Here is a 26,102-nt window from a genome sequence, read left to right on the forward strand (position 1 = left end):
TATAAAGGTGTGTGTCTATATAGAAACTGACTATCAAAAATGATAAATATTAACTACCACAGATAATCCGTACTTAATTATTGCAGAAGAGTCCACGTTATCTCAGTTAACCACACAATAGACTTCAAATAGGCTTACCACATTTAATGATTAAAAAGATAATACAAATCAAATGACTTACAGATATACAGTCAGAATTAAATCAGATTCAAATGTACAATGATGAAAGACAAAGGAGTGTTGTTTGTATGTTAATGAGTTTTGGGAAGAATATTGCATTCTACATAAATTGACATCATGCAGGCCTAAAACATCAGCATAAGGTAGGCCTTGCATTTTAAATTAAAGCAGAATGAAACTAATCAGCAGAAGGTTTTGCTCTAATTTCATGTAGCTGCTGACAGACACCACAGAGCACATAATGACAGAGGCAGGCAGGCGTGCGGACAGACTGCTGCCGGTGGTTGGTGGGGTATAGGGACCGCAGAGATAACTTGACACCCTCTGAGAGCTCAACACTGATGAGGTCTCACCTGCAGGCAAGGGAAGCAATGCTCAAAGGCCCCAGTACCTCTCTCACTGGGCCTTAGACAGCCAGGGCTCCTGACATATGTCACTCCCAATCTGTTCGGCGGGAACACTTCTTTCTGACATAACCTGTCAGTGTGGCACAGACAGCCACCAACACGAAGCTCGGAGAGCTGTGTTGATACAACCTACTTCCCGCTAATTGGTGTTTTTGTAATAACACCATCTGTTACTAAAAAAAAAAAAAAATCAGACTCTGTCTCTTAGAGGACACACTCTTCCAGAACAAATGAGTACACCAGATAAACAAATCCAGGATCTTTGGACTGAGAGCTGCATCCATTCATTCAGAAATAATAGTCTTAGGCCAAATAACAAGCCTCATATTCAAAATTTTATAAACCTTTATTCAACTATGAACATAATTAAAAGGGGGTAAACATGCGCATTGTTTTGTACACAAGTGCCTACTTGAAATTTGTCCAATCAGACAGATAAAAACAGTAAGAAAGATATCGCCTGCCATCTAGTGGACGATAAGCGTTACTGCACTACACCTCATGGGCCATTGGAAGAATGTCAATCAGTCAATTAGTCTGTCTGTATGTCTGTCTGTCTGTCTGTCTGTCTGTCTGCCACATGCATCGTTATTTATAACATGTGAAACGCTGGTATGTAAAAACTTGCTATTGCAACCAGCTTGTTTTTTCAAGCAATGACTAAAACACTTTTGTAAGTGACCACCACAGACTTCTTAAGTAGGATTCAATGCACATAGCTTAATGCAACATGTTTTACACAGGCAATCTGTTACAGTGGGATCAATTCCATGGATGATTAAGCATGATAATGAAGGTTTTTGGACATTCTCCGCAGAGGCGCAGACACAGCAGCTGGTGACATTCATGAGCGCATCAAAATGAATTCCCATTTCTTTCATTGATCATGAAGTCTGCTTTAGGCAATGTTACAAAACCAATAAAATCATTAAGGTGTGCCATATGTGTGCCTGGAGAGGGAAATTAAAGACACAATGCTTCATCGTTAAAAGATAGCAAATCCAAATGTGCTTTCAATTGATGCTCATGTGCTTTTTTTTGCACAAAGACACGTAAAAACTGAGAGGTTATGATCCTATTTTACATAGTAGCCTACACATTTTCATATTTCATATTACACCGTCTTTTTGACATATTACATATTTTTTTCTTTCTCTTTCTTTTTGTTTCTTTTTTTCTTTCTTTCTTCTTTCTTTTATTCTGCAAATACATCTCTGTAGGTCCATGCAATGCAATTGAATGGTGACCAGAAATTTGAATGTCCAAAAAGCACATAAAGGCAGCACAGAAGTAATCCATACGACTTCAAATTCATGTCTTCAAAAGCGATATGTTAATTGTGGGTGAGAAACAGATCAATAATTAAGTCCTTTTTTACTATAAATCCCAGCCTTTGACCAGACCTAACCAGTAGGTGGCAATATGTACAAAGAATGTGAATCACCAAAAAAAAAAAAAGTAAAATGTGGAAGTGAAAGTAAAAGATGTATCCACCTTTTTCCTGGGGGTTTTACTGGGGAAACGAATGTGGGTGGGACATCCGCCGGAAGCAAGTCTCTAGTATTCCCTAGCTCTGGCTGCAGTCATTTTAAGACCCTGTTTACGGCTGGTAATAAGACGCGTTTCGAATGATCCGATCGCAAATGGTCAGCGCTAAATATAGTTGTAAACAGGGTGCAAAATGTTTTGTGATTGGATCATAAAAACACATACAGAGGGAGTCAAAAACCACATCGCATTTGAGGTTTAAAACGCAAAGCACCACCTCTCACCAGTCAATCCCCCACCAAACAAATGTTTAAACTTACATGTGGATTTAAAAGGAAAGAACCGTCCAATTGGAAAATTTGAAAAAGCGATTACATACCCAAGGATGAGAACTTCAATGCTTTTCCTCAGTGTGTCTGTCTGATTTGAACACACAGGGTGACAAGTACAAGCACACACATCTGAAGCTGAACTAACACAGATACTCCACAAAAACAACCAATAATGTTGCTCGAAATGTTGCGTTTGTGCTTAGATTAAATCTCAACTGCATCTGGGAGAAACAGTGCGCTGGTTTTGTTCGCGCTTTGTCATTATTACATTTTTGCAGTTTATTATCTTCAGTAACAAACTGATAAAGTGATTGATGTATGTCCTCATGAAATCAGACACCCTCTCCTCGAAATCCCAACACCACAATGAAAGAATGAATGGACGAACACCGCAACAAAAACTGTGTTAACTTGACAACGAAAGTAATGCCCACATTTTGAACTAAGCATCAGGGGACGTAGGAAAAAGTTGGATAGTAAACTAAAATAAAAAATATATATAAAAAAAAATAACTTAAATATTGATCTGTTTATCACCCACATCTATCATATCACGTCAGAAGATATAGATTAAACCAATGGAGTCACATGGATTACTTTATGCTGTTTTATATGTTTTTTGGAGCGTCAATGTTCTGGACACCATTCACTTGCATTTTATGGACCTACAGAGCTGAAATATTCTCATACACATGAGAAAGTCATACACATCTGGGATGGAATGAGGGTGAATAAATGATGAGAGTTTTCATTTTTGGGTGAACTATTTGTTTTATTTCACCAGTAGATGGCGCATTTTTATCTCCATGGTAACGGCGCCCGGCGTTCTTTTAGATTTACTTCTTCCATTCCTGACATTAGCACTTAGCATAAGTCGTTCTTCCGGTTTTAAATACGCTATTATTTTATAGTTTCGTATATAGCTATTATTTAATACATACATATTGGCTTCAAGTAATCATGAGCCGCATACCTGATACAAGAACAAGGTAAAGGTTTATCTAGATTTGTTATGAAAGCAGAGAAGCTAACTAGCTTGCTAAGCTAAGTCATGTCATCAGGATACATTCAGATAGCTTGTACGCGCTTTTATGCGGGATTTTTCACTACTAGTACTTGAACTAGTCTTTATATTAATCCAGAAACACCGCATTTGTAACATAGCTTCAACGGGATAACTTGCACTGAAACTGCACTTTAAAAGGACTAATAATAATACAGCTTTTGTGCAAATTTCCTAGTTTCATTTAAAGTTTGTTGTATGAACCTTTCTCCTTTGTCAAGCCAGCTTTGTCCTGTTAAGATTTGTATTCTAATTTGTCATAGATAAATGTTGTTTGCACGCCGTTTACTAAATAAAACAGCGGTGATGTAGCCTACTGGTTAAGCAGTTCGGTGTTTACAAAAGCACATCATAGAAGCTGTATAACAGATAGCTTTGGTTCACGGATTATTGCTATTTTACACAGTACATCTGACTGTAACCTTTTTTAACATACTTATGGAGGGCAGTCGCTGTAGTCTACATTGCCAATAGTCAGATAAATTTCATCCTTCTTTTACGTCCATTATAGGGACACTCAGACCAAGCAGATCCAGGAGAACATCACCAATGTAGAGAAGCACTTTGGAGATTTGTGCCAACACTTTGCTGCTTATGTCCGTAAAACAGCACGACTGCGGGACAAAGCCGACCTGCTGGTCAAAGAAGTCAGTCTTTATGCCGACACAGAGACACCCAACCTAAAAAGTGGACTGAAGAATTTCGCAGACCAGTTGGCCAAGATTCAGGACTATCGCCAAGCAGAAGTTTGTTTGAAACCTTAATAGCATGCTTCAGCTTCTCTGTGTTTTTTCATTAACATACAAACACACACTTTTGTTTACAGGTGGAGAGGCTAGAGGTCAAGGTTATAGAACCTTTGAAAGCATATGGGAATATTGTCAAAACAAAAAGGGTGAGGTGTTTTTTTCTGAAGTATCTAAGTGTTAATGTGAGGGTTAATGGGTTCTCATTATGCTCATAGTTTGTAGTCCAAATGTACAGATGATCTTATCTCTGTAATCTCATGAGGGCAGCATTGCATCACATTCTGAGGAAGCATGATGTACAATGACTGTTGTGATAGGTCAAACCCAAGAACCAGATGAGTATAAATATATCTTGCCACAGGGCACTCTGTTCCTCCAACCTTTTGTGATTTTATTCATTTTATCTACAGGAGGACCTGAAGTTAACACAGAGTGCAAGGAACAGGGAGGCCAAGCAGATGCAGCAGTTAGAAAGGACGAGACAGAGAAACCCCTCTGACAGACAGATTATTGTATCCTTGCGGCCCTACTAAATTTGCATACCTTTGCAGCACAAAACAAGTTCTTACTGACTTCATGATCATATATTAAATTTGCATAACATGAAAGATGCCCCAGTTTATAGTCAAATTACCTTTTAGATGTGTGTATTGTAAATAATAAACAATACTGACATGCCTTAAGGTATTTGTCGTAAGAAGAAGCACAGTGTTAGTGATATTGCCTTGACATATTCTCCCAGTCACAGGTGGGCCCTGTATGCAACAAACTGTAATATTATCTTAAAAATTATTTGAAACATAAATGTAACAGTAACACTATACAGTAAGGTTGTATATGTTAACAGTAGTTAATGCAATAGTTAAGTAAGGGATAATGTACAATCAGCCGGTTGTTATCGCAAAATTAACCCCAACAGGGTGATCAGGATCTTGTCACCCTGAAGGGATTCATTTTACAATAACAACCGGTTGACTGTAAATGATCCCACTTATTACACGGCTACTTACCAAATAAATAAATACATGGACATAAAAGATTTGCATTGAAATGTCATTATGTGAGAAGAAACGAATCGCTGAACAGCTGAAATCCTCCACCAGTTTGCACTGAAGTTCTGTTGGTGTTTATTTTGTAATTAATGAACGTCTGACTGCTCATTATACATCTTATTACAAGACCACTTGCCAAATAAATAAATAAATGGAAATGAAGCATGATTTGAGTTGAAATTATTCTATTAACTTATTTGTTGAGATCGCACAGTGATCCAAGAAGCAGGAAAGATGGCTCGCTAATACCCAGATGAGCTGTCTGATGCATGGATGTGCGGTTGTAACTGAGAAATATCAGACTGCTAGATTGACCAATCAGAATAGAGTATTCCAGAGAGCCGTGTAATAATAATAATTAACAATGACCAATACTTATACTGCATTTACTAAACTTGGTTATTGTTAATTTTTACATACAGTATACTAATACATTTCTAACATTAAAAGTTGTATGTGGTAACATTAGTTAATGCAATTTGAACTAACAATAATCATTAGTATTTTTATGAATTAATATTCACCAAGATAGTTTATTTTTTTGTTCATGATACATAATGTTTTACCTGTATGTGTCTTTATTTGTTAACTTATAGTAAAGTGTTACCATTATTACCAAACAGATTCAAGAACAGCCAAACTAGAACAACCGGCACTTTTATGTCAGTTATTCTCTACTAATGTGAGACATTCCATTGTACTAGTTTAAAACCTCTCAGTGAGCTGATGTCGAAATATGAACTCATATCGTGTACATCTCCACTGCTCAGAACACTTTGTGCTTCTCGTTTGATTGTCTGTTTTGTCACGAAAGGCTGAGAGTGAACTCCAAAGAGCCACAATGGATGCCACACGCACGACTCGCCAGTTAGAGGAGACAATAGATGACTTTGAAAAGCAGAAAATTCGTGACATCAAGGTTCCTCAGGCTACACATTTGATTTGTTATGTGAAGAAAAATAAGCTTATTTGTTAATTAAAATTGAAGGAGTATGTAACCTATGTTCAAATGTATTCATTATAAATTGTGTGTATGTAGTGTGTTTAAACCAAGAGTTCGCTCAAAAGTGAAAATGCTGTCATCATTTACTCACACTTTCCAATGTCATGTTGACTTTCATTTCTACCAAAGTGTTCAAGCTGTTCTTTTCCATACAGTGACAGTGAATGGTGACTCTGGTGAATCTTGCTACCATATGGCTTCACGAGACGTATATAGTGTATAAGCCGTTTGGACTACTTTTATGATGTTTTGATGGTGCTTTTTTGTCCTTTTTAGAGCATGAAAGCTCCTAGTCCCCATTCATTTATAGTACATTGTATAGAAGAGAGCAGCTCGGACATTGTGCCAAACTTCTCTTTTGGTGTTCCACGGAGGAAAGAAAGTCATACAGGCTTGACGTTAGGATGAGTAAATGCTGAGAGAATTTTCATTTTGGGTGAAATATCCCTTTAAGTAAACAAGCAGCATTTTCATAATCCATAGAAATGACTTTAGACTGTTGTTCTCTTGTTTCCCCATGTAGAAAATCTTTGGTGAATTTGTGACAGTGGAAATGGCGTTCCATACCAAGGCTTTGGAAATTTACACAACAGCTTACCAGCACATTCAGAATGTTGATGAGGAGGGAGACCTTGAAGTGAGTTCTCTGCACCAGCTCTGCTGCCCCTGCATTCCAGATGGTTGGAGCTTGTCTGTCATAATGTCTAATCACATTATATTCTTTCTCCTCCCGAGATCTCCCCACTGTCATAATGATGAAAGCTGTGGTAGCTGGACTATTAGGCTCCCTCCAAGCCGATATGTAAAAGAACTTGGGAGGCATCTTGCAAAGCGTGTTCAGTCAGCTGTGGAATGTTCGCACTGGCTAATGCATTTATTTATAAATTCATAGTTTGGCATGCCAAAACAAATTTTCTGTTGAAGACTCTTGAGTTTATTAATCTTTTCTTGACTTGCCAGGGAAAGCATCACATGAATATTGTTTCACCAGGGATTTTCAGGGAAAAGTTTCTCTGTTTTTGTCTGAACTTTGTTTGCCTGTAATTGGATCTGTAAATTTTAATAATCGTATAATAGCGCACAGTGACAGGTTTATAAAGACAACTATAGAATACAGAGATAGACCATAAATAATCTTCCTGTAATATTTAACTGGAGTTAATAAAGTGAGGTGACAATGTTTGTTGGCACACCCTCAACAGGACAGAGTGTGTAAACTTTCAAACTAAATGCCATATGTTTCTGTGTTGGTAGAGCACAGTATGTGGCACTAGACTATGTTAAGTCATTTCTCTTTTTAATGTATCTTATTTGAGCTAGGCCGTCTGGGGAGGGTTTGAGATAGCAATAGGTTCTTGGTGGCCCATAGGCATAGCAGTCTACATCCCCTTTTGTTGTCTTGACAGGTTTTCAGGAATTCCCTGCACCCCACTGATTACCAGTCACGGTTAGAAATAGTTCGTGCCAATTCTAAACTTTCCCTGAATCGAACTGGTACATCAATGAGTAATTCAGGAATGTTGCAGGTAAGTGCTTTTTGAAAAATGCAATGGCAATTTTATAGTATGCCCCATAATTCATATTACAACTAAAACTAAACAAGTAAAGTTTGACAAGATAAACTCTGATATTGGACTGGCCTGAAAGTTTAAGACAGTCTGAAGGTTTAACTGTCCTTACAGTAAGATAAACAGCCAGCTAATTAGATCTGTACCAAGTTTGGCAGATGTAGCCTTAAAGGGATAGTTCACCCAAAAATGAAAATTTCTCTCATGATTTACTTACCTTTAAGCCATCCCAGATGTTTATGATTTTATACAAATATAATTATCGATTTCTTTTTTACACCAACCTATCGATTTGCTTCAGAAGACATTAATTTATCGACTGGAGTCTTGTGGCTTACTTTTATGCTGCCTATATATGCCTTTTGGACCATCAAACAGCTAGCAGCCTGATGGCACCCATTTGCATGCATTTTATGGACAAACTGAGCTGAAATCTGCTTATAAAAATCTTCACTTCGGTTCTGCTGAAGAAGGAAAGTCATACACATCTGGGATGGCTTAAAGGTAAGTTAATCATGAGAGGATTTTCATTTTTGGGTGAACTAAACCTTTAAAGCAGTAGGTGGTGTAACATTTAATACTTTTGGTCTTTGTTTAGGGATTTTGGGAAAACCCTAATAATAATCAGTAATAACCAGAACAGTATGTTATCTTTTTCAAGCCAACATAAATACTCTTAAAAATTATGTTACACTACAGTTATGACCAAAAGTATGTGGACACCCAAACACCTCCCTCATACGTGTGTAGAGCATTTAATTTCAAAACCGTTGACATTAACGGTGAGTTGGTCCTCTACGAAAGCTTCCACTCTTCTGGGAAGGCTTTCCACTAGATATTGGAACATGGCTGAGGAGATTTGCTCCCATTCATCCCATAGGTGTTAAGTGGGGTTCAGGTCTGGGCTTTCTGCAATCAAGTTCTGTTTAATGGATTTTGTTTTGTGCAAAGGGACATTGTCATGCTGGAACAGAAAACTGTTGCCACAAAACTGTAAGCACAATTCTCTGGAATGCCAGTGTATGCAAAATAATGTATTTGCTGGAATTAAGGGGCCTAGCCAAACCCATTAATTAGAAGGGGGTGTCCACATACTTTTGGCTATGTAGTCGTGTATATTAATGATTAGTGAGGAACAATGCTTTTTTTTTTTTGTTTTGTTTTTTTAATGAAAAAAAACTTATATTCAAATATAGTTCCAATCTATGTATTTCAGTTCTCTGTGAGCAAAATTATCCCAGACGTGCAAATAGCGTAACATGCCATGCTTTTGTCTTGAGGGATAAACACAAGATTTTCCTTTAGGCAACACTGTTGTATCTTTCTTGCTGGAGAAATCTTGTTCTTTTTTCTTTCTTTCTTTTTTTCTTTTTTTTTTGCAATATGTCAATCACGTTAGAATGACTCAGGTGTGTTGACTCTCAACTGCAATTAAAAGGCTTTTTTTCTGGTGTAGTCAAGAATGTCTAGCAGACAGAGGAAAAGGGATGAGGAAGAAGATGAGGAGGAGGAGGAGGATGAAGAAGATGATGATGATTTGGAGGAAGTGACAGATGATGAGCATTAAGATGCATTTTCATTGCCAGTCCATCAAATATGTCTGATCCACAGTATTTTTAAACAGTGACATTTCTGAACTATTCAGTATTTTAAATAAATGGAAGACATATTAAAACTATTTCCACCAGCAGTATCATCTACAATGAAATTATTTATACCAGAGAACCTCTTTAAAGAACTTACAGGTATTATTTGAAATGTTGTTTTAAAAAGTTTTGCATATGCCACACATATTTTGTGTACAAGGTGCTAAGTATTGTCAGTGATCAATATGGTAATTTAGTTGAAACATGCTTTGTAATGTCTTTGTAAAGCCGGCTCTTGCATAATGAGCGATTTCAATTATCTAAAATCCATTGTCTGCATTTGAACAGTGTGTGTGGATCCGTTCATCTGTTTCAAAAGACAAAATGGGTATGTTGTATGCAAAAACAATAATGAGTCCCTGGAACTTGACCCACCCATTGCTCTGCATCTTTGTATCTCATAGCTTTTTATGTCAGTCATGAATGAGTCAGAAACAGTAACCAGTAATGCTAGTATAATTATGACGAGCTCTGACAGGAGCAGAGTTGTAAAAGAAAAAAAAAATAACATTTTAAATTGTAAAAAAAAAAAAAAAAAAAAGATTGAAATCTGACACATCATTGTGAAAAATCTGACAGCATGTAGTTGGTGTAATGATGTGAAATAAAATGCACAGTTTATCTGTGAAAAAAGGTTTCTAGCATCATGAGTTGTCTGCACTGCGTATATGATTGGAAAATTGTGTCTGAGAGTTTTCCATCACTTTTCAGAGTAAGCAAAGATCAGTTGAAATACATGCAGTGCAGATGTTCTGGCTAGACATTTAAAAAAAAAAAAAATTTTTTTATTATTTATTTTAGTTTATATGCTCAAATATGGAGTGCCATGTTGTGGTTATCTAAATGTCCTAAATGCAATCATTGAGAATGCAGGCCTAAATTGAGTGCATTAAACACTATAAAATATTGCATCAAACTTTAAGAAAGAAGGCTAAGTAATTCAGTATACAGTTTATACAAGTTTGTTTAAAGGTGCACTCAGTAATTTTTTTTTCCCCCATAAATAAAGTTTTACTCCTAAAGAAATTAGTTGTAATTTTGAAACATATGTATAAAATCATGACCACTCACATGAGATGAGGACATATCAGTAACCTTATAAAAGCTGTTTTATTCTACATAGGCCGGGGGCGCCCTCATGGGGGCTGCCATGTTAGAATCACATGACCAACTGAATACTACTCGCTTAATCTCAGTAACTGTCTTGTTATTGGACACTTTCACTCTTGGATTAAATTAATCATGGCTGATTGTGAATAGTGAATTTCTATAATGGCATCTGTAACTGAAAACTTTTGATTTTGAATTATGCTGCATCCACACCACTAGTTGTCACTGTGAGTCTAAGATATCGTGAGCAAAAAGTAACTGAGTGCACCTTTAAATCATATTACAATTTGAATGCCCAGTTTCAGAAAAGGGTCAAATTTCAATCAGCAAATCACAAGAGAGTGTCAATTTTCATCGGCCAGTCACAAGAGTGCATCAAATTTTGTCATCCAATCACAAGAGACTGTTATAAGCAACATTTTTCAACAATTTTCAGAAACAAGCACTGGCTGTCATGCTGCGCCTTTGGTTTGCAAATGATTGGTCGTGGATTCTTTTGTCTCCATGAGACGAGTACGTGGAATATTCATGACAGACGCACAAACCAACCATTCATTCAGTGGCCTTGGGGACAACAATATTTGAGGAAAGGATTCCCTCCTCACCCATCTGACTCATTCTTTACAGGGGCCATAATGGGAACCAGTGTGTGTTTGTGTGTGCTGTAGCGCCTGACTGTACTGAATATTAATACGATGGTTGCCTCGCAGCGGTTATAAAAAAGAGAGAGAGAGAGGTAGCATAACTACAGCGTGAGTCACCATGAGTCACGAAGAGAGAGAGCGAGAGGTGCTGCAGGCTCTAGTATATGTTCCCCAATACATGCAATCTCTCAATCCATCAAGCAAACGCAGAGGTTTGGTTGTCCACTTTAGGAGTACCCTTGGTGACCTCTGCAGAGGTGTCAATAAATCTGAATTACAGCAAGTGTCTAAAAGACACTTCAGATTTATATGTCATTTATTATTGGATAACAGTGTTATGCAAAATTACTAATAAATTAATTAGTCAGATTTAATACATGCTTTTTGCATCAAAGAATTTAAACAAAAGCAAAATGTGATTTTTTTCATAATTTTGAGTCACCAAGACACACATTTTGAGTTTTCTTCACTAATTATTATTATGATTCTATCCCAAACAGTTATCGAGATATACTCATTTAAATGTTGGCTAATATAATGATTTAATTGCTTTCCCTTTGACTTCAGTGCATAAAACTCAAAATGATTGAGCAGGTCACAAATGGTTAAACATATCTATGTTCTGAGTAGAAGTACCTGCACTCCAGGTTTGTTCTCTCTCACCCAGTGCTTGTTTTTGTTAATGGTTTCGACATCCGCCTTCAAAAGCATACTGCTGCCACATATAATATTGCGCAAGGGCTTATCTGAGTCTATGATGATACAATCTGTCAGAGATGCCTTGGGGTCATGAGCTTACAGCTGGCGGAAAGGAAAACAGAGGCATGTGTCTGTGCTGGTCATGACCCACTCAGCTTCAATGAGGATATGCAAATCTGCATGGTCGTGTGAGCCTGTGTTTGTAAATATATCGATTTGGGTTCAATTATTGGTTTTGAAATATGCACAGGTGTGAATCAGCAGGGAAAGCTTCCCTGTGGCAGTGCGTAAGATGTCGTATCGATCTAGAAGTAGAAGGGAGTGGCTTTGCACCTGAACAGAATATGAGTCAAGATATGAGTCAAAAATGTTGATTAAAACTGATACTTGAAACTGTAAAGTGAGGCTGGATCAGTTATATTTTTCACACACCTACACTGCTTTAGGAGGTGACAAAAAATACATTGTCAGCAGTTCACAAAAGAGTTTTCTTCTGTCACGAGAAACACTTGTCGACACTTTTGTCTGAAGGTTTGTAAACTCAAAATCAGTGGCAGATCTGCAAGGAAATGTATTGTGTATCTTTGGTTTTGGAGTTCAGGAAGTTCTCACAAGGTCTTAGGTGAGGAAGCCAGACCCTCAGGGGCTTTACAAGTCCAAAATATCCCTATCATTGAACTTAACCTAACGAGACATAAATCTTTTTCATTTGAATTACATTACAAGCAAAAAACATGTCATTTGGCAGTATGATTAAGCTATAGCCTGTGATACAAGAGGAATTCATTACCCACAGTGTGGTGCCAGTGGTTTTACTAATGTCTGGGAACAACGCACTAATTGGGGAAAATTCCCTAGGATTTATACAACAAAGAGGAATGTGTCCCAACTCTTTATGGCCACACATGTTGTCAGCCAAGCACATTTTCTCTGTTTCCATCAGACCTGCCAACTTTGTGTGGACTTGGGTGCTGGATCCAAAGAATCAGAAAGCATTTCCACTGTGCTGAGTTCACAGTCTGTTGACTAACAGGTGAGACATTGAAGAAAAATGGCTTATATCATACTGAAAGTTCCATGTTTACATTCTCACTCTGCTTTAAGGGATCATAGTTCACTCAAAATGAAAATTCTCTCATCATTTATTCATGTTCTTCCAAACACGTGTGACTTTCTTCCGTAGAACACAAAAAGAGGCGCATCATTACATCTTTTTCCATACAATGAATTGAATAGTAACTGCTAACATTCTGTCCAGCTTCTCCTTATGTGTTCTAGGGGTAAAAAAGAAAGTCATACAGTGTTTGGAACAACATGAGGTTAAATGATGGAGATTTTTTTTATTTTTTGGGTGTAATAGTCTTCATCATACTGTGTATGTCAGATCCTGCCACGGAATAAAACCATAAGGTAATTGACTATATCAACTGTGACTATTGCAATTGATTTCTTGCAAGTGACAAAAACTTACAGTTTCCAGATATAAAGTCTAAATTGCAAGATATAAAGCAATTGTGAGAAATAAATTAGCAATTGCATAAAATAGAGAAATAAAGTAGATATTGGGAAATATAAAGCAGTTGCAAGAAATAAAGTAGAGAAATAATTGTGAGCAATTGCGAGAATTAAAGTAGAAATTGGGAGAAATAAAGTCTTTGAAAGTTTTTCATCAGACAATTGCAACTTTATATCTCGAATGTGCAAGTTTATATCACGCAATTGCAAGATATAAAGTCACAATTGTGCAATAAAAACTCTCAAGTATGTGATCTAAAGTCTCAGTTGTGAGAATTAAAGTCAAAATTGCAATATACTGTATAAACTTGTAATTGAGAGATATAAAGTTGAAACTGAGAGAAATAAAGGAGCTAAATAATTGAGAGCAATTGAGAGAAATAAAGTAGAAATCGCAAGAAATAAAGTTTTTCATCACACAGTTGTGAGTTGTGACAATATATCTCGAAAGTGCATGTTAATATTACATAATTGCAAGAAACAGTCACAACTGTGTGATAGAAAGTCAGATATAAACTTGCAAGTGCATGATATAAAGTCTTAATTACAAGAAATAAAGTCAAAATTGCAAGATATAAACTTGCAATTGTGAGATATAAAGTAGAAATTGCAAGATATAAAGCAATTGCAAGAAATAAAATAGCACTTTTAAGTAATAAAGTAGAGAAATAAAGTTGCAATTGTAAGTTTTCATCACACAATTTCGACTTTATATCTCAAAAGTGCACATTTATATCACACAATTGCAAGTCACAATTGTGCGATATTAAGTCATATCTAAACTCACAAGTGTGTGATATAAAGTCTCAATTATGAAAAATATATACAGGTAAAGCAATTGTGAGAAACAAGGTAGCAATTGCATGAAAAAATTTAGAAATAATTGCGAGCAACTATGAGAAAGTTGCAATTGCAAGTTTTTTCACGCAGTTGCGACTTTATATCTCGAAAGTGCAAGTTTACAGGTGCATCTCAATAAATTAGAATGTCGTAGAAAAGTTCATTTATTTCAGTAATTCAACTCAAATTGTGAAACTCGTGTATTAAATAAATTCAATGCACACAGATTGAAGTAGTTTAAGTATTTGGTTCTTTTAATTGTGATGATTTTGGCTCACATTTAACAAAAACCCACCGATTCACTATCTCAAAAAATTAGAATATGGTGACATGCCAATCAGCTAATCAACTCAAAACACCTGCAAAGGTTTTCTGAGCCTTCAAAATGGTCTCTCAGTTTGGTTCACTAGGCTACACAATCATGGGGAAGACTGCTGATCTGACAGTTGTCCAGAAGACAATCATTGACACCCTTCACAAGGAGGGTAAGCCACAAACATTCATTGCCAAAGAAGCTGGCTGTTCACAGAGTGCTGTATCCAAGCATGTTAACAGAAAGTTGAGTGGAAGGAAAAAGTGTGGAAGAAAAAGATGCACAACCAACTGAGAGAACCGCAGCCTTATGATTGTCAAGCAAAATCGATTCAAGAATTTGAGTGAACTTCACAAGGAATGGACTGAGGCTGGGGTCAAGGCATCAAGAGCCACCACACACAGACGTGTCAAGGAATTTGGCTACAGTTGTCGTATTCCTCTTGTTAAGCCACTCCTGAACCACAGACAACGTCAGAGGCGTCTTACCTGGGCTAAGGAGAAGAAGAACTGGACTGTTGCCTAGTGGTCCAAAGTCCTCTTTTCAGATGAGAGCAAGTTTTGTATTTCATCTGGAGGAAGGGTGGAGAAGCTCATAGCCCAAGTTGCTTGAAGTCCAGTGTTAAGTTTCCACAGTCTGTGATGATTTGGGGTGCAATGTCATCTGCTGGTGTTGGTCCATTGTGTTTTTTGAAAACCAAAGTCACTGCACCCGTTTACCAAGCAATTTTGGAGCACTTCATGCTTCCTTCTGCTGACCAGCTTTTTAAAGATGCTGATTTCATTTTCCAGCAGGATTTGGCACCTGCCCACACTGCCAAAAGCACCAAAAGTTGGTTAAATGACCATGGTGTTGGTGTGCTTGACTGCATGGAAAAAGCACACCAACACCAGACCATGGTCTGGTGTGCAAACTCACCAGACCTGAACCCCATAGAGAATCTATGGGGTATTGTCAAGAGGAAAATGAGAAACAAGAGACCAAAAAATGCAGATGAGCTGAAGGCCACTGTCAAAGAAACCTGGGCTTCCATACCACCTCGACAGTGCCACAAACTGATCACCTCCATGCCACGCCAAATTGAGGCAGTAATTAAAGCAAAAGGAGCCCCTACCAAGTATTGAGTACATATACAGTAAATGAACATACTTTCCAGAAGGCCAACAATTCACTAAAAATGTTTTTTTTATTGGTCTTATGATGTATTCTAATTTTTTGAGATAGTGAATTGGTGGGTTTTTGTTAAATGTGAGCCAAAATCATCACAATTAAAAGAACCAAAGACTTAAACTACTTCAATCTGTGTGCATTTAATTTATTTAATACACGAGTTTCACAATTTGAGTTGAATTACTGAAACAAATGAACTTTTCCACGACATTCTGATTTATTGAGATGCACCTGTATATCATGCAATTGCAAGAAATATTCACAACTGTGTGAAATATGGGGCTCTGTTTTCGTGAGTGCGCAAAGTGCAGCGCAAATTTTCGTAAGCACGCTTATTCTAAGTGCAATTTCCGTGCCAGTGCAAATGGGCGTGGGTGGGAGTTTTTGCGCTATCTGTGGGTGTATGTGCACAAATTGTGGGTGTATTGTATGTTAATGAAGTGGCAAATTGCTATTTTCCTGAGAAATAGGTCATTGCGCTAAGACATTTCAAAAGCATGTCTGTTTTCAGCGCAAAGTATAAACTCAGTTTCTACATTTGCAGTTTGGAGATTCCATCAGCAGGTGGTATTAAAGTTCATGTCCAAACTTATGTCCTTGACAATCGCTGTTTTATGAAACAGAAATTTATGATATTTGTGTTAAACTGTCTATAGGCCATGGTTTATTTTCAATTATTATTATGTTTATATTTACAATTGTATTTATGATCTAATTTGTATTGGTATTTTTCCACCTGTTGTCGTGGAGTGTCACTGCAAAAAGGGCCGGTGGAAGAAGTTGGAGTGGATACAATTTTTAGATTTGGTATGATTTGTTGACCACTTTGTTATTTTGATAAAAAAAATTTGATAAAAGTGTAATTTGAATTTAGAAATATTTTTGGTTTAATTTTTCAATAAATGAATTCAATTTTGACAAAATTGACTAATAGAAGTGCATGCCAATACAATCACAGTTAATACTAGCCATGATTTGTGTGTTAGTAGATGAAAATTATTAATTATACTTACATTCCCTATAATTTAAAGGAAAGTACATCCAAAACCTGATAAAAATCACATTTTCTGTTCTTATAAAAGGAGCGTGTCACTGTCATAGAAATATTTATATTCTTCTAATTCATTGCATACAGCCCATTGACACTACCAACTTCTTATGAATGTGCTGTCTTTGTTTATATCACTGGTGCTTGACAGGGAATGGATTACATAATAGAATGCAGATGGTGCAATAACCGGAGAAGAACCTCAAATTTAATTGCACTTTACCCAGCCTATTAGCACTTTGAGTGCACAATTTCATCAAACCCACTTGCACCTAGACTGAGTGTATGCTTGCACGAAAATACCCAAAATCTCATGGCCATGCCCACTGACTTTGCACTTATGACTTAAAGCATAGAATCTTAAAATAGGGCCCACAGTCAGATATAAACTAGCAAGTGCGTGATCTAGTCTCACTTTGCGAGAAAAAAAGTGCAAATGGCAAGATATAAACTTGCAATTGTGAAATACTTAAATGGTGAGATATAATGCAATTGCGAAAAATAAAGTGTGAATGACCTTTTTCATTTTATTATTCTGTGGCAGGATCAACGCACCATATTATACTGATGAAATCTAATTCATAAGACAGGTTTAACAAGCAGTGTCTATTAAACTGCAGTCTGCTTCTATGCAAGCCAAAGTCTTGCTAGGATTCCCTTATTAAGCATAGTGACATACAGCTCCTCAAACTCCATGCATGGGTAGCTGGGCCATGTGTCATCGGAAATAAACTGAAGACATCCATTATGGTTTGTTTTGGAAAAAGTGGATAGGTTTCCATGAAGCTACTGTTTGATCCCATGATAATTAGCTTAGTTCACTGATTGCACAACATCCTCTCCACTGGCTGCGAAGTGGCCTCATCAACAGGAACGTGCCTCTATTTACTCTTACGGCCACCACAATGCCTAACCCAAGCTCATAATCAACACAGGAAACACAGCGGAGGGTTGTAATTGCTTTAATAATCACACAAATAATGGGGGAGCCACTGGCATCTCATTTTAACCAATCTTTATTGTAGGTACTAGTTGTATTCTTAAAGTGATAGTGCACCCAAAAATAAATAAATAAATAAATAAATAAATAAATAAATAAATAAATAAATAAAATTCAGTCATCATTTACTCATTCACATTTTGTTCCAAACGCATATGATTTCTTTCTTCTGTGGAACACAAATGATGCTAGGCAGAATGTTAGCCCTGTTACAGTTCACGTACATTACATTGAATAAAGATGCAATGAAAGTGAATAGTGACTGAGGCTAGAGGCTAACACTCATGGCGTAGTTTTTCTTTGTTCTTCACTCAGAGCTACAGTAGAAAGATGGTCAAACAGCTGAGCAATGGTATATTGTTTCCAAAATACAGACACTGGCCACGTTGATGAGGCCTGCGTGTGTAGGAGTATTTAAAAATGAGACACGCTGTCCTGATGACAGACTAAGCTACATATAAAACATTAACCAATGTGACCATTAAAATGTGTTAGAATTTACTGCATGTCTCATTCTATGAATATAATTCACATGAGAATAATAAAAGAAGCCGTTTTGACCACTCAAACATGATTTTAAGTAATATATATGCACTAGAAAATGTGTCATTTTCATGTTTACATTCTGCATGCATGGTGCTACTGCTAATGTGTAATACGTGGCCATAATATCAGAGACTATTTAGCCAGAGACAGAGCACTTGTATTAGAATGAATGGGACAAATAGGAACACATAATAGAAAAGGAAGTCCTGCCTAACAAAAGAGCCAATCACCTTTTACATACAGACATCGCCTGTCAGTCAAATTGAGAAAGTGCATGCGCAATTAGCTGGACCAGCCTAAAAAACTATTGTTTTTTTTTGTTGTGTGATCTAAGCTAAAGAATCACAATTTATTATACCATTGTTGTCAGATTTTACTGCTGATTTTAAATGTTCTTTGATTGTAATCTTGACCAACAGTTTTGGAGATTCCAGTCTTTCCCCATTTAAGTAGCTGTACTTTAATGCCACTTGTACCCATCGAAAATAGCTTCCTTGGAGAATTTCCAGGATGGCTGCAGAATAGACTAACTTGCATTGAAAGGGACTTTGATAATATGCACCAGTTACCATCTTTTATTGTATTTCATAGGCAATCGTACAGCTGTAGGAAAGTTTGCACTGGCAAACAGTTTCGAACCACCACAACATACACAAAAACACCATTTTGGCCAGATTTGGTTTGAAAAAAGGTCACACTCATTCTTTCTTCGATTTTGACAGAAGTATATTGGCACCTTAACATTCTGCCAACAACTTTTGTCATACAGGTTTACAAAAACATGAGGCGAGTAAATGATGACAAAATTCCAATGAAATATTGATAATGCTGTCTCGAGCTGTTTAAAACATGTCTTTGTTTGGTGTTTTTGCCTCTAAAAATGTCTTTTAAGACATTAATTATTTCTAAAACCACAGAATAATCCCATTGTATATAACCGCAGGAGGAAAGATTATACAATTTGCAGATTTGTGTGACGCAAGATGTGTGTTCAAATATATGGGTTTCATTGAACTTTCTTTTTTTTTTTTTTTTTTTTTTTTATGTAATTAAACTGTTTCCATAGGTTCTAGCTCTAATCTATTATTTATATCAGAGAGTGGCTGGGGTTTTGTGTAAGTGTGTAATTGTGGCAGAGATGGGCAAAGAGGGTCTGTTTGAAAGGGCCTGGGGAGTGGTGGATTTTGCAAACCAGCACTGCTTGCTTTTGTGCCTTTTGTTTACAGGTTGTTGTGTGAAGTCGTTTGAACAGCATTGGTAGAGCAGTTGTGCAACTGGCCCATTTGCCCAGAGCAAATAGCAGCCTTCTGAGAAAGGCAGGCAAGGCCTCATAGAGAGTCTCTGCTTTTTTCCACTGGTGTCATCACTTTAAATCTCCTTGACTCCTGCACAATTCATAAAATTCGTATTGTGCAATGTGTTGATAAAAGTTTCAAAAGAAAAATACCACACAATACCATCACAAATGGATCCGATGTTTGCTGATGACTCACTACCCATTATAATGTTGTTATGCACAATCACATTCTCATTTATGGAATGTCTCTTCATGAATAATTTCAGACGTTGCATGAGAACTTTTAAAGGTCACAACCAACAAGGGTCTGTTTGAATTAATGTGTACATACATGGGCAACCCATGTTAGGTAACTGGATTTTGGCTTGTAAAGACCTGCACCATTCATCTACACATTCCAAAATCTCTAGAACACCTTTAAGGGCTGCAGATAAGAAATACTGTGGGTCAGACTAAATATTCGAGAGAGAGAGAGAGAGAGAGAGAGAGAGAGAGAAAGAGAGAATAAATGAAATGCAATGCAGGAATTCCTGCAAGTTATTCAACTGGAAGGAATCTTAATATATTTTTCTTTTATGTGATTTAAAAAAGGTGTGGGGGTGGGGGGGAGGCAACAATGAAATTGTGCAAATTTGTGACAATGGCCATGTTAACTCCATCAGATTTTCAAAGGTCAGATTTTCTTGCTTCAGTTGCACACATGATGCTTTTTGTAACATTCTTAAATTATGCTAGAATAACATGGATTAACAGGTTTTGCACAAACTTGTGGGGTCCATGCCACTGTGCATGTCGAGTGCATGTTGTCATTAGAGCAAAACAGAGAGAAATGTATGTTAGTTGTAATTTTGTACTCAAACTGGTATTCTGAAAATATACTTTGTAATTAATTTTGTATTAAATTGGGGGGGAAAAATAAAAAATAAAATATTCATTTTTTATAGTTATATAAGACTTTAGGACCCCACTGTATACTCCATATATGGCAGATATGGGATGCAATTGTGCGAGACGTCTTTAGGAAGCCCAGCTGGGACAGATTATCATCTGTTCCGAGCACAGGCAAAAGAACAACAACAGCTGAGGGAAGTGGCTGAAGCAGTCCTGACCTTTCCATAAAGTGGGTCCCTTCTTTAATAAGAGCAATCACTGGACAACAGAGTAAAGGCAGAAAATGTCAAGTTTGTATTAATGTGACAGAGCGCAAAAATATTCATATAAACAAGTGTCCCTTTCTCTTATCAACAGCACAGGGATGTCACTCATTGGCCAATGATTAGGGGACCGTCTGACAGGGAAGGGGCAATACTGGGAATCTTGTGTTTACTGACTGTCCGTGGCCTTATTGAGAAGCGGTCACCTAATTCAGAGAATGACCTATATATACTGAATGTGACAGGCCCTAATTTTATAATTTCCTCTTGCTGCTGTGCTGGATATGCAGTTTTTCACAAAGATATGCAAAGTCCAGAGGTAATTTTAATTATCAACCTTTCTGGTCTCATCTTATAGGATCCAAAATTCTAAAAAATAAAATCGTATTATTTCTGAACGAATAGATTTTGGAGGGCAACTTGTTGAAAGGGCCTCGTTCGGTAGACAGGTGAAACACAGAAGGTGCTCTTGTGTTTCCATCAATAGCATATACAAAAATGGTCCAAGGCACTTCTTCTGGTGTAAAAAATTTAAAACCCTTTATTTTATTTGGCCCGTCACAATGACATTGAAAAGGTTAACTGTAACTGATTAGAATCCTGACATACTCTGAGGAAGGATCTGTTGGCCGACATGCATCAGTTAGCAGCTACTGATTTTTACTTTTTTAATGACAAAACGAACCAAATAAAATAAAGGCTTTTTAATTTTACACTAGAAGAAGTACCTTGGACTATTTTTGTATATGCTTAATCTTATTATTATTTACTCTGCCACATTGCAAAATTGCAAAAATTGTTTTTTTGGTTTTTTTGCAGTCTCGTAGAGCAGCATTTTAAGATGCAGAGTTAAGTAATTAGTTCAGCTTCGAAAAACGTTGACTGTTTAAAATGCACAAATGCTTCCTGTGTCAATGGCACCTTATGGATCCGTTTCACATTTACGAGTTTGGAACATGGAAGTTAACTATTGCTGGGTCAACTTCTATAGCAGTGAATGGGAGACAACAAAAAAAATGTTTTCACATTTCCAATTGGTCCAACAGCGAAAGAAAAAAATCCTCCATTGTGTTTCCATGTCTTTCCAGAAGAGGAAAGAATTATAAAGCATTCATAGCTGAAAGAGTTCTGATTCAGTTTCGAAGCAATGTTTTGACTGCCTATCGAGACATCTGATGTCCATGTAGGATGGAATTCCTCACATTAATTAGTCATTTTGAGTCATACTGCATCCCATCTTTATGTGACCACTGACAGAACTCTGTGCAATTCCCCTAAAACAGAGCTGCCTTTGAAAATCTGTGAATTTTAAATGTAAAAATGTTCTTTTCAGCCAGTGCTGTGATTAATGCAGCAGACCACACACTCAGAGGATTTTTTCCTTTTAATGAGCATCTCAGGTCATAACAAGCATTTTCATTCATATTCATGTGTAACTGTCTACGCAACCAGCGTACTGTTATTTCACATCAGAGGCATTTCTTCAAAGCCAACAAGGGTGTTGTCAACAGACAGTAAATCTCTCACATTAATGATTTAAAGCAAACAACTTTCTCCACACTAATAATTATCTTTTCATATTTCTGTGAGCCCAGACGGTTGATTGACTGTAGAACTGCAGCAAAGTTGTGTGATCATAAACCTTTGTGATGAGATAATAACAAAAGTTTTCACAGCAATTGTATAGGACTTTACCAATATATAAATGTAGGGGTTTGAATGCAGACAGTACTGGAAAAACAGTGACCTAAGGCAGATTTGTTTCACCAACAGTCAGTTGAATGTTTATAAAAGTTGCAATAATTGCAATTCTTTTCAAATTAATATTTAGCACCCAAACAGCTAAGCCTTACACAGAGAAAAAAAAAGAGGTTGCAATTGTTGACATACAGTAAGAATACAGAACAAAAAAAATGAATGTGGATAGTTGCTGAGATTATCTTGTCTTTAATAAAACTTAAAGAGAGAATTTTGAGTTCACATAGAAATCTCAGAATTTTGAATTTTTATCTTGAAAAATCTGATCCCTGTTTGTGACAGTTGAAATCTCATCTGAATCAGGAAATCATATATCTGGAAAAAGTTAAATCTCAGAAGACTTCAGCAAAAGGCTTCATTTGCTGTCCATTTAATGTTGTTTTTGTCTTGGAGAAACAAATGGGATACTACAGCGGTCTCATCTTTGATTCTGGTTTTCTATTGGTAGTCTCATGAACAAAATCTCCAGAGGCTTACAAGATCAGCTGACCTCTCACAGTCCAAGAATATGCTTACAATCAAAGTGATGTAAACAATGCCAAATATTCAAGCAAAAACATGTCCCGTAAACAGGAGATGTCCAGTAACAAATAGACAGTAATTACACGTGCTTGGCATCAGACCTGAAGGACACCGGAGAACATGAAGGATACACAGAGTTATGGAGCACACACTGGAGCTCTGCTTTGTGTCCTTTGCCTTTGTGCTGAGTGTTTGTTTGGGCAGGACAGGATGTAGAGGGACGTCTGAAGGAAATCAGCCCAGTGTTTACTGCCAATCGAGGTTTGAGGTCTTCTCTGAGCATGGATGGTCATGGAGGGTAAACCACTGGCTCTGAAGCTCTGGTAATGGTAATATCTCTCTGGCATGAGATACTAAATGAACCAGAAGTCAAAGTCAAGGAGAGGAAAGCAGAGAGTTCAGCAACGTCATTGGTCAATTTCTTTCCAAATAAAGAGAAGGCACCACCATTGGGGTTTATGATGAAATATGGACCTTCAGGGTAGACGTCATTTTAAATGTGAAGTGATTATAAATGAGGCTGTGAGGGATAGAGATACTGAGTCCTTTCAATGGGTTGTATTGTCCTGAATAGCTCATGAAATCTTTTGCCGTGCACAGTTTTTTATCCTGTCTTCACGTATTTGCTATAGAGCACAACAGTGCCTGCCCACTTTGCCAACAGCCTTGGTCCATAGAGATTTCATAAATTCCACCATAAAAAAAGCGATGCGACAAACCAACTACCACCAATGTGAATGACAACATTACAAACTTTGATTCAAGGCAAAAAAAAAAAAGTTGAAAAAACAGAGGTACAAGACTGTGCACTAATGAAGAAATGAACTACAATCCCATAAAGCACTCCAAATGACGTACACTAATTAAACACAATGGAATATATAAAACAATTGTTTTAAATTTTTCAGCATAATATTCAGATATACAAATATATAAGTATTTGGAGGGTGCAGGGAGACTTGATTGTGACTTTCGCAGTGTGTCATGGACGTGGGCGGTTGCTGCAGAGTTCTTTTGCCGTGGTTTGTTTGCTGCTATTCTCTGATTAGTGGATTTTCTTTTCCACTAAAAAAAATATTAATCGCAGAAATTAATGCATTAAATTTCCCAGCTGTATTATTTATTATTATTATTGTTTTAGCAAAAATCCAACAAGATTCAGTGAGGTTTATGATACAAAGCAAAAAACATTTTTAGCTTAATTTACGATATATTCTCAGAAAAGATGTCTTATTACAGTGTCTTATACACTTTTGCTTCTTGAATCAGTCTCACCAGGATTTCGCAGTACTTTTTACTTGATTATTGCGGCCAAATTAATTTATTCACTGTTGCTTTGCACAAAATTGCGAAGCTATTTGTGCCATTTTTGTTATTGTTGTTGTTGTTTTGCAGGGAAAACTTACAAATAATCACAGGATACTTGTGTAATTTGTGTCAATGAAGGTATAAGTGAGATTGCCTATAATTATTTGATTGCATAATTGAATATGCAGCTAGCAAAAAATAAATAAATAAATATAAAATAAACACTAAAATGCAATCAATTTAAGAGGTGGAACCTGTGATAGGGGGGTGGTGGAACTGCTGTACATTGAACAAGCACTACATGGACGCGTTAATGCACCCTTCTGCCGCAATTATCACCTGTTGCCTCATTTGATTTAACCGTGATTATCTGAGAGAACTGTGAATATTGAGTGCTTCAAATTCAAATAACATTATACTATCCAAATAAGGGATTTTAAAGAATACATAGAAATGTCAATCAAGAACGAGTTTTTTCTCCATCAGGATCATGGGTACTGTAGTTTTTCATTAGGAATTCTGAGATTTAAAAACATTTTTTAAAATTACATTAAAATAACACTGATTGATGGTTTCAACAGAAGCAAATACCTTCGATTAACAACTTCAGAGCTCACAGTAGATCTGTCTTTAAATGTTTATAAAATTATTGTTAAAAATACCTGCAATGGGAAGATCAGATCATTTTACTGACTTGGATCTTTGAATCTCGTTCAGCAAAATGAATGAATCTTCTCACGACTCGGTCTTCAGATCTAAATCTTTCGTTCATTTTTCATGTGATAACTGCACAGGCTTAGAACAGGAAACAGAATTGATTAGTTCACCTTCCGAATGGGTCTTTGGATCTGAGTCTTTCGTCATTTGTCACATGACTGCTATAGGCTCTGCATAGAAGACAAACTATGTTAATTTTTCTCTTAACAGCTTACAGTTAATTGTGTTGCAGTTGTTTGTATCATAATAAATACATGTAGTATGACAATAAAATACATTTTAAAATCATAGGAATTGTCATGATTAACAATTTTCATGTATTTAATGCAGGAAGTGTTTACAAGATATTTTCTGCCAAGTGTAAAATTAAAGTAAAATGATCTGAGATGACTATCAGTAAATTCAAAGGGAAATTCTTTAAGCCATACTTGATCTGTGTCTAAAGTTCACAATAAGGACATAAATAATACTACAAGACGATGCTTAATGAGGGAAAAATAAATTACAGTTTATTCAAAATCATTTAAGTAGTCAAGTCAATAATATAGTGTTTTCTAGTAGCTTTTTATAGTCTTATGGAAAAGAACCATCATGACAGAAACACTCAAAGTTATACATTGCAAGTAGCCTAATAAAGAAGCTAATGCTTTGTGAAACTGTTAAGGCAAAAATACAATCAAACAAACTGCTTGTATTTAAAGGTGCTATATGTAAGATTGACAACAAGTGTTTGAAATGGGTACTGCAGTCCAAATTCAAAATATTGGAGAGTTGTCTTCCCCGCCCCAGACTCGAAGCTCATGCAGGTTGCCAGAATGTTGACATTCAAATTAGCCAAATCAGCATCTGTTTTAAAGGATTTCTGGGCTTTAAGCTACCTCCATCTTCCAAAAGGCATCTCCAATATTTATCCTTGTTTTACTACGCCTCTGGTCATGGTGGTTTTTAGACGGATGGTGAGGCTTTTTAGGTC

General features: G+C 36.6%; 1 protein-coding gene across 1 annotated transcript; it reads left to right on the forward strand.

Annotated features, from left to right (window-relative positions):
* The first annotated feature begins 3,230 nt into the window (after positions 1 to 3,230).
* LOC127420656 (CBY1-interacting BAR domain-containing protein 1-like) lies at positions 3,231 to 10,473 on the forward strand. Its single transcript, XM_051663081.1, has 9 exons — positions 3,231 to 3,396; positions 3,982 to 4,216; positions 4,297 to 4,365; positions 4,630 to 4,731; positions 4,962 to 4,967; positions 6,086 to 6,190; positions 6,798 to 6,911; positions 7,681 to 7,800; positions 9,299 to 10,473. Exons 1-9 carry the CDS (start codon positions 3,368 to 3,370, stop codon positions 9,407 to 9,409), a joined length of 891 nt encoding a protein of 296 aa, XP_051519041.1. The 5' UTR covers positions 3,231 to 3,367; the 3' UTR covers positions 9,410 to 10,473.
* Positions 10,474 to 26,102: the final 15,629 nt, after the last annotated feature.

This window comes from Myxocyprinus asiaticus, chromosome 30, assembly GCF_019703515.2.
Source record: "Myxocyprinus asiaticus isolate MX2 ecotype Aquarium Trade chromosome 30, UBuf_Myxa_2, whole genome shotgun sequence".
NCBI classification, from domain to species: Eukaryota; Metazoa; Chordata; class Actinopteri; order Cypriniformes; family Catostomidae; genus Myxocyprinus; species Myxocyprinus asiaticus.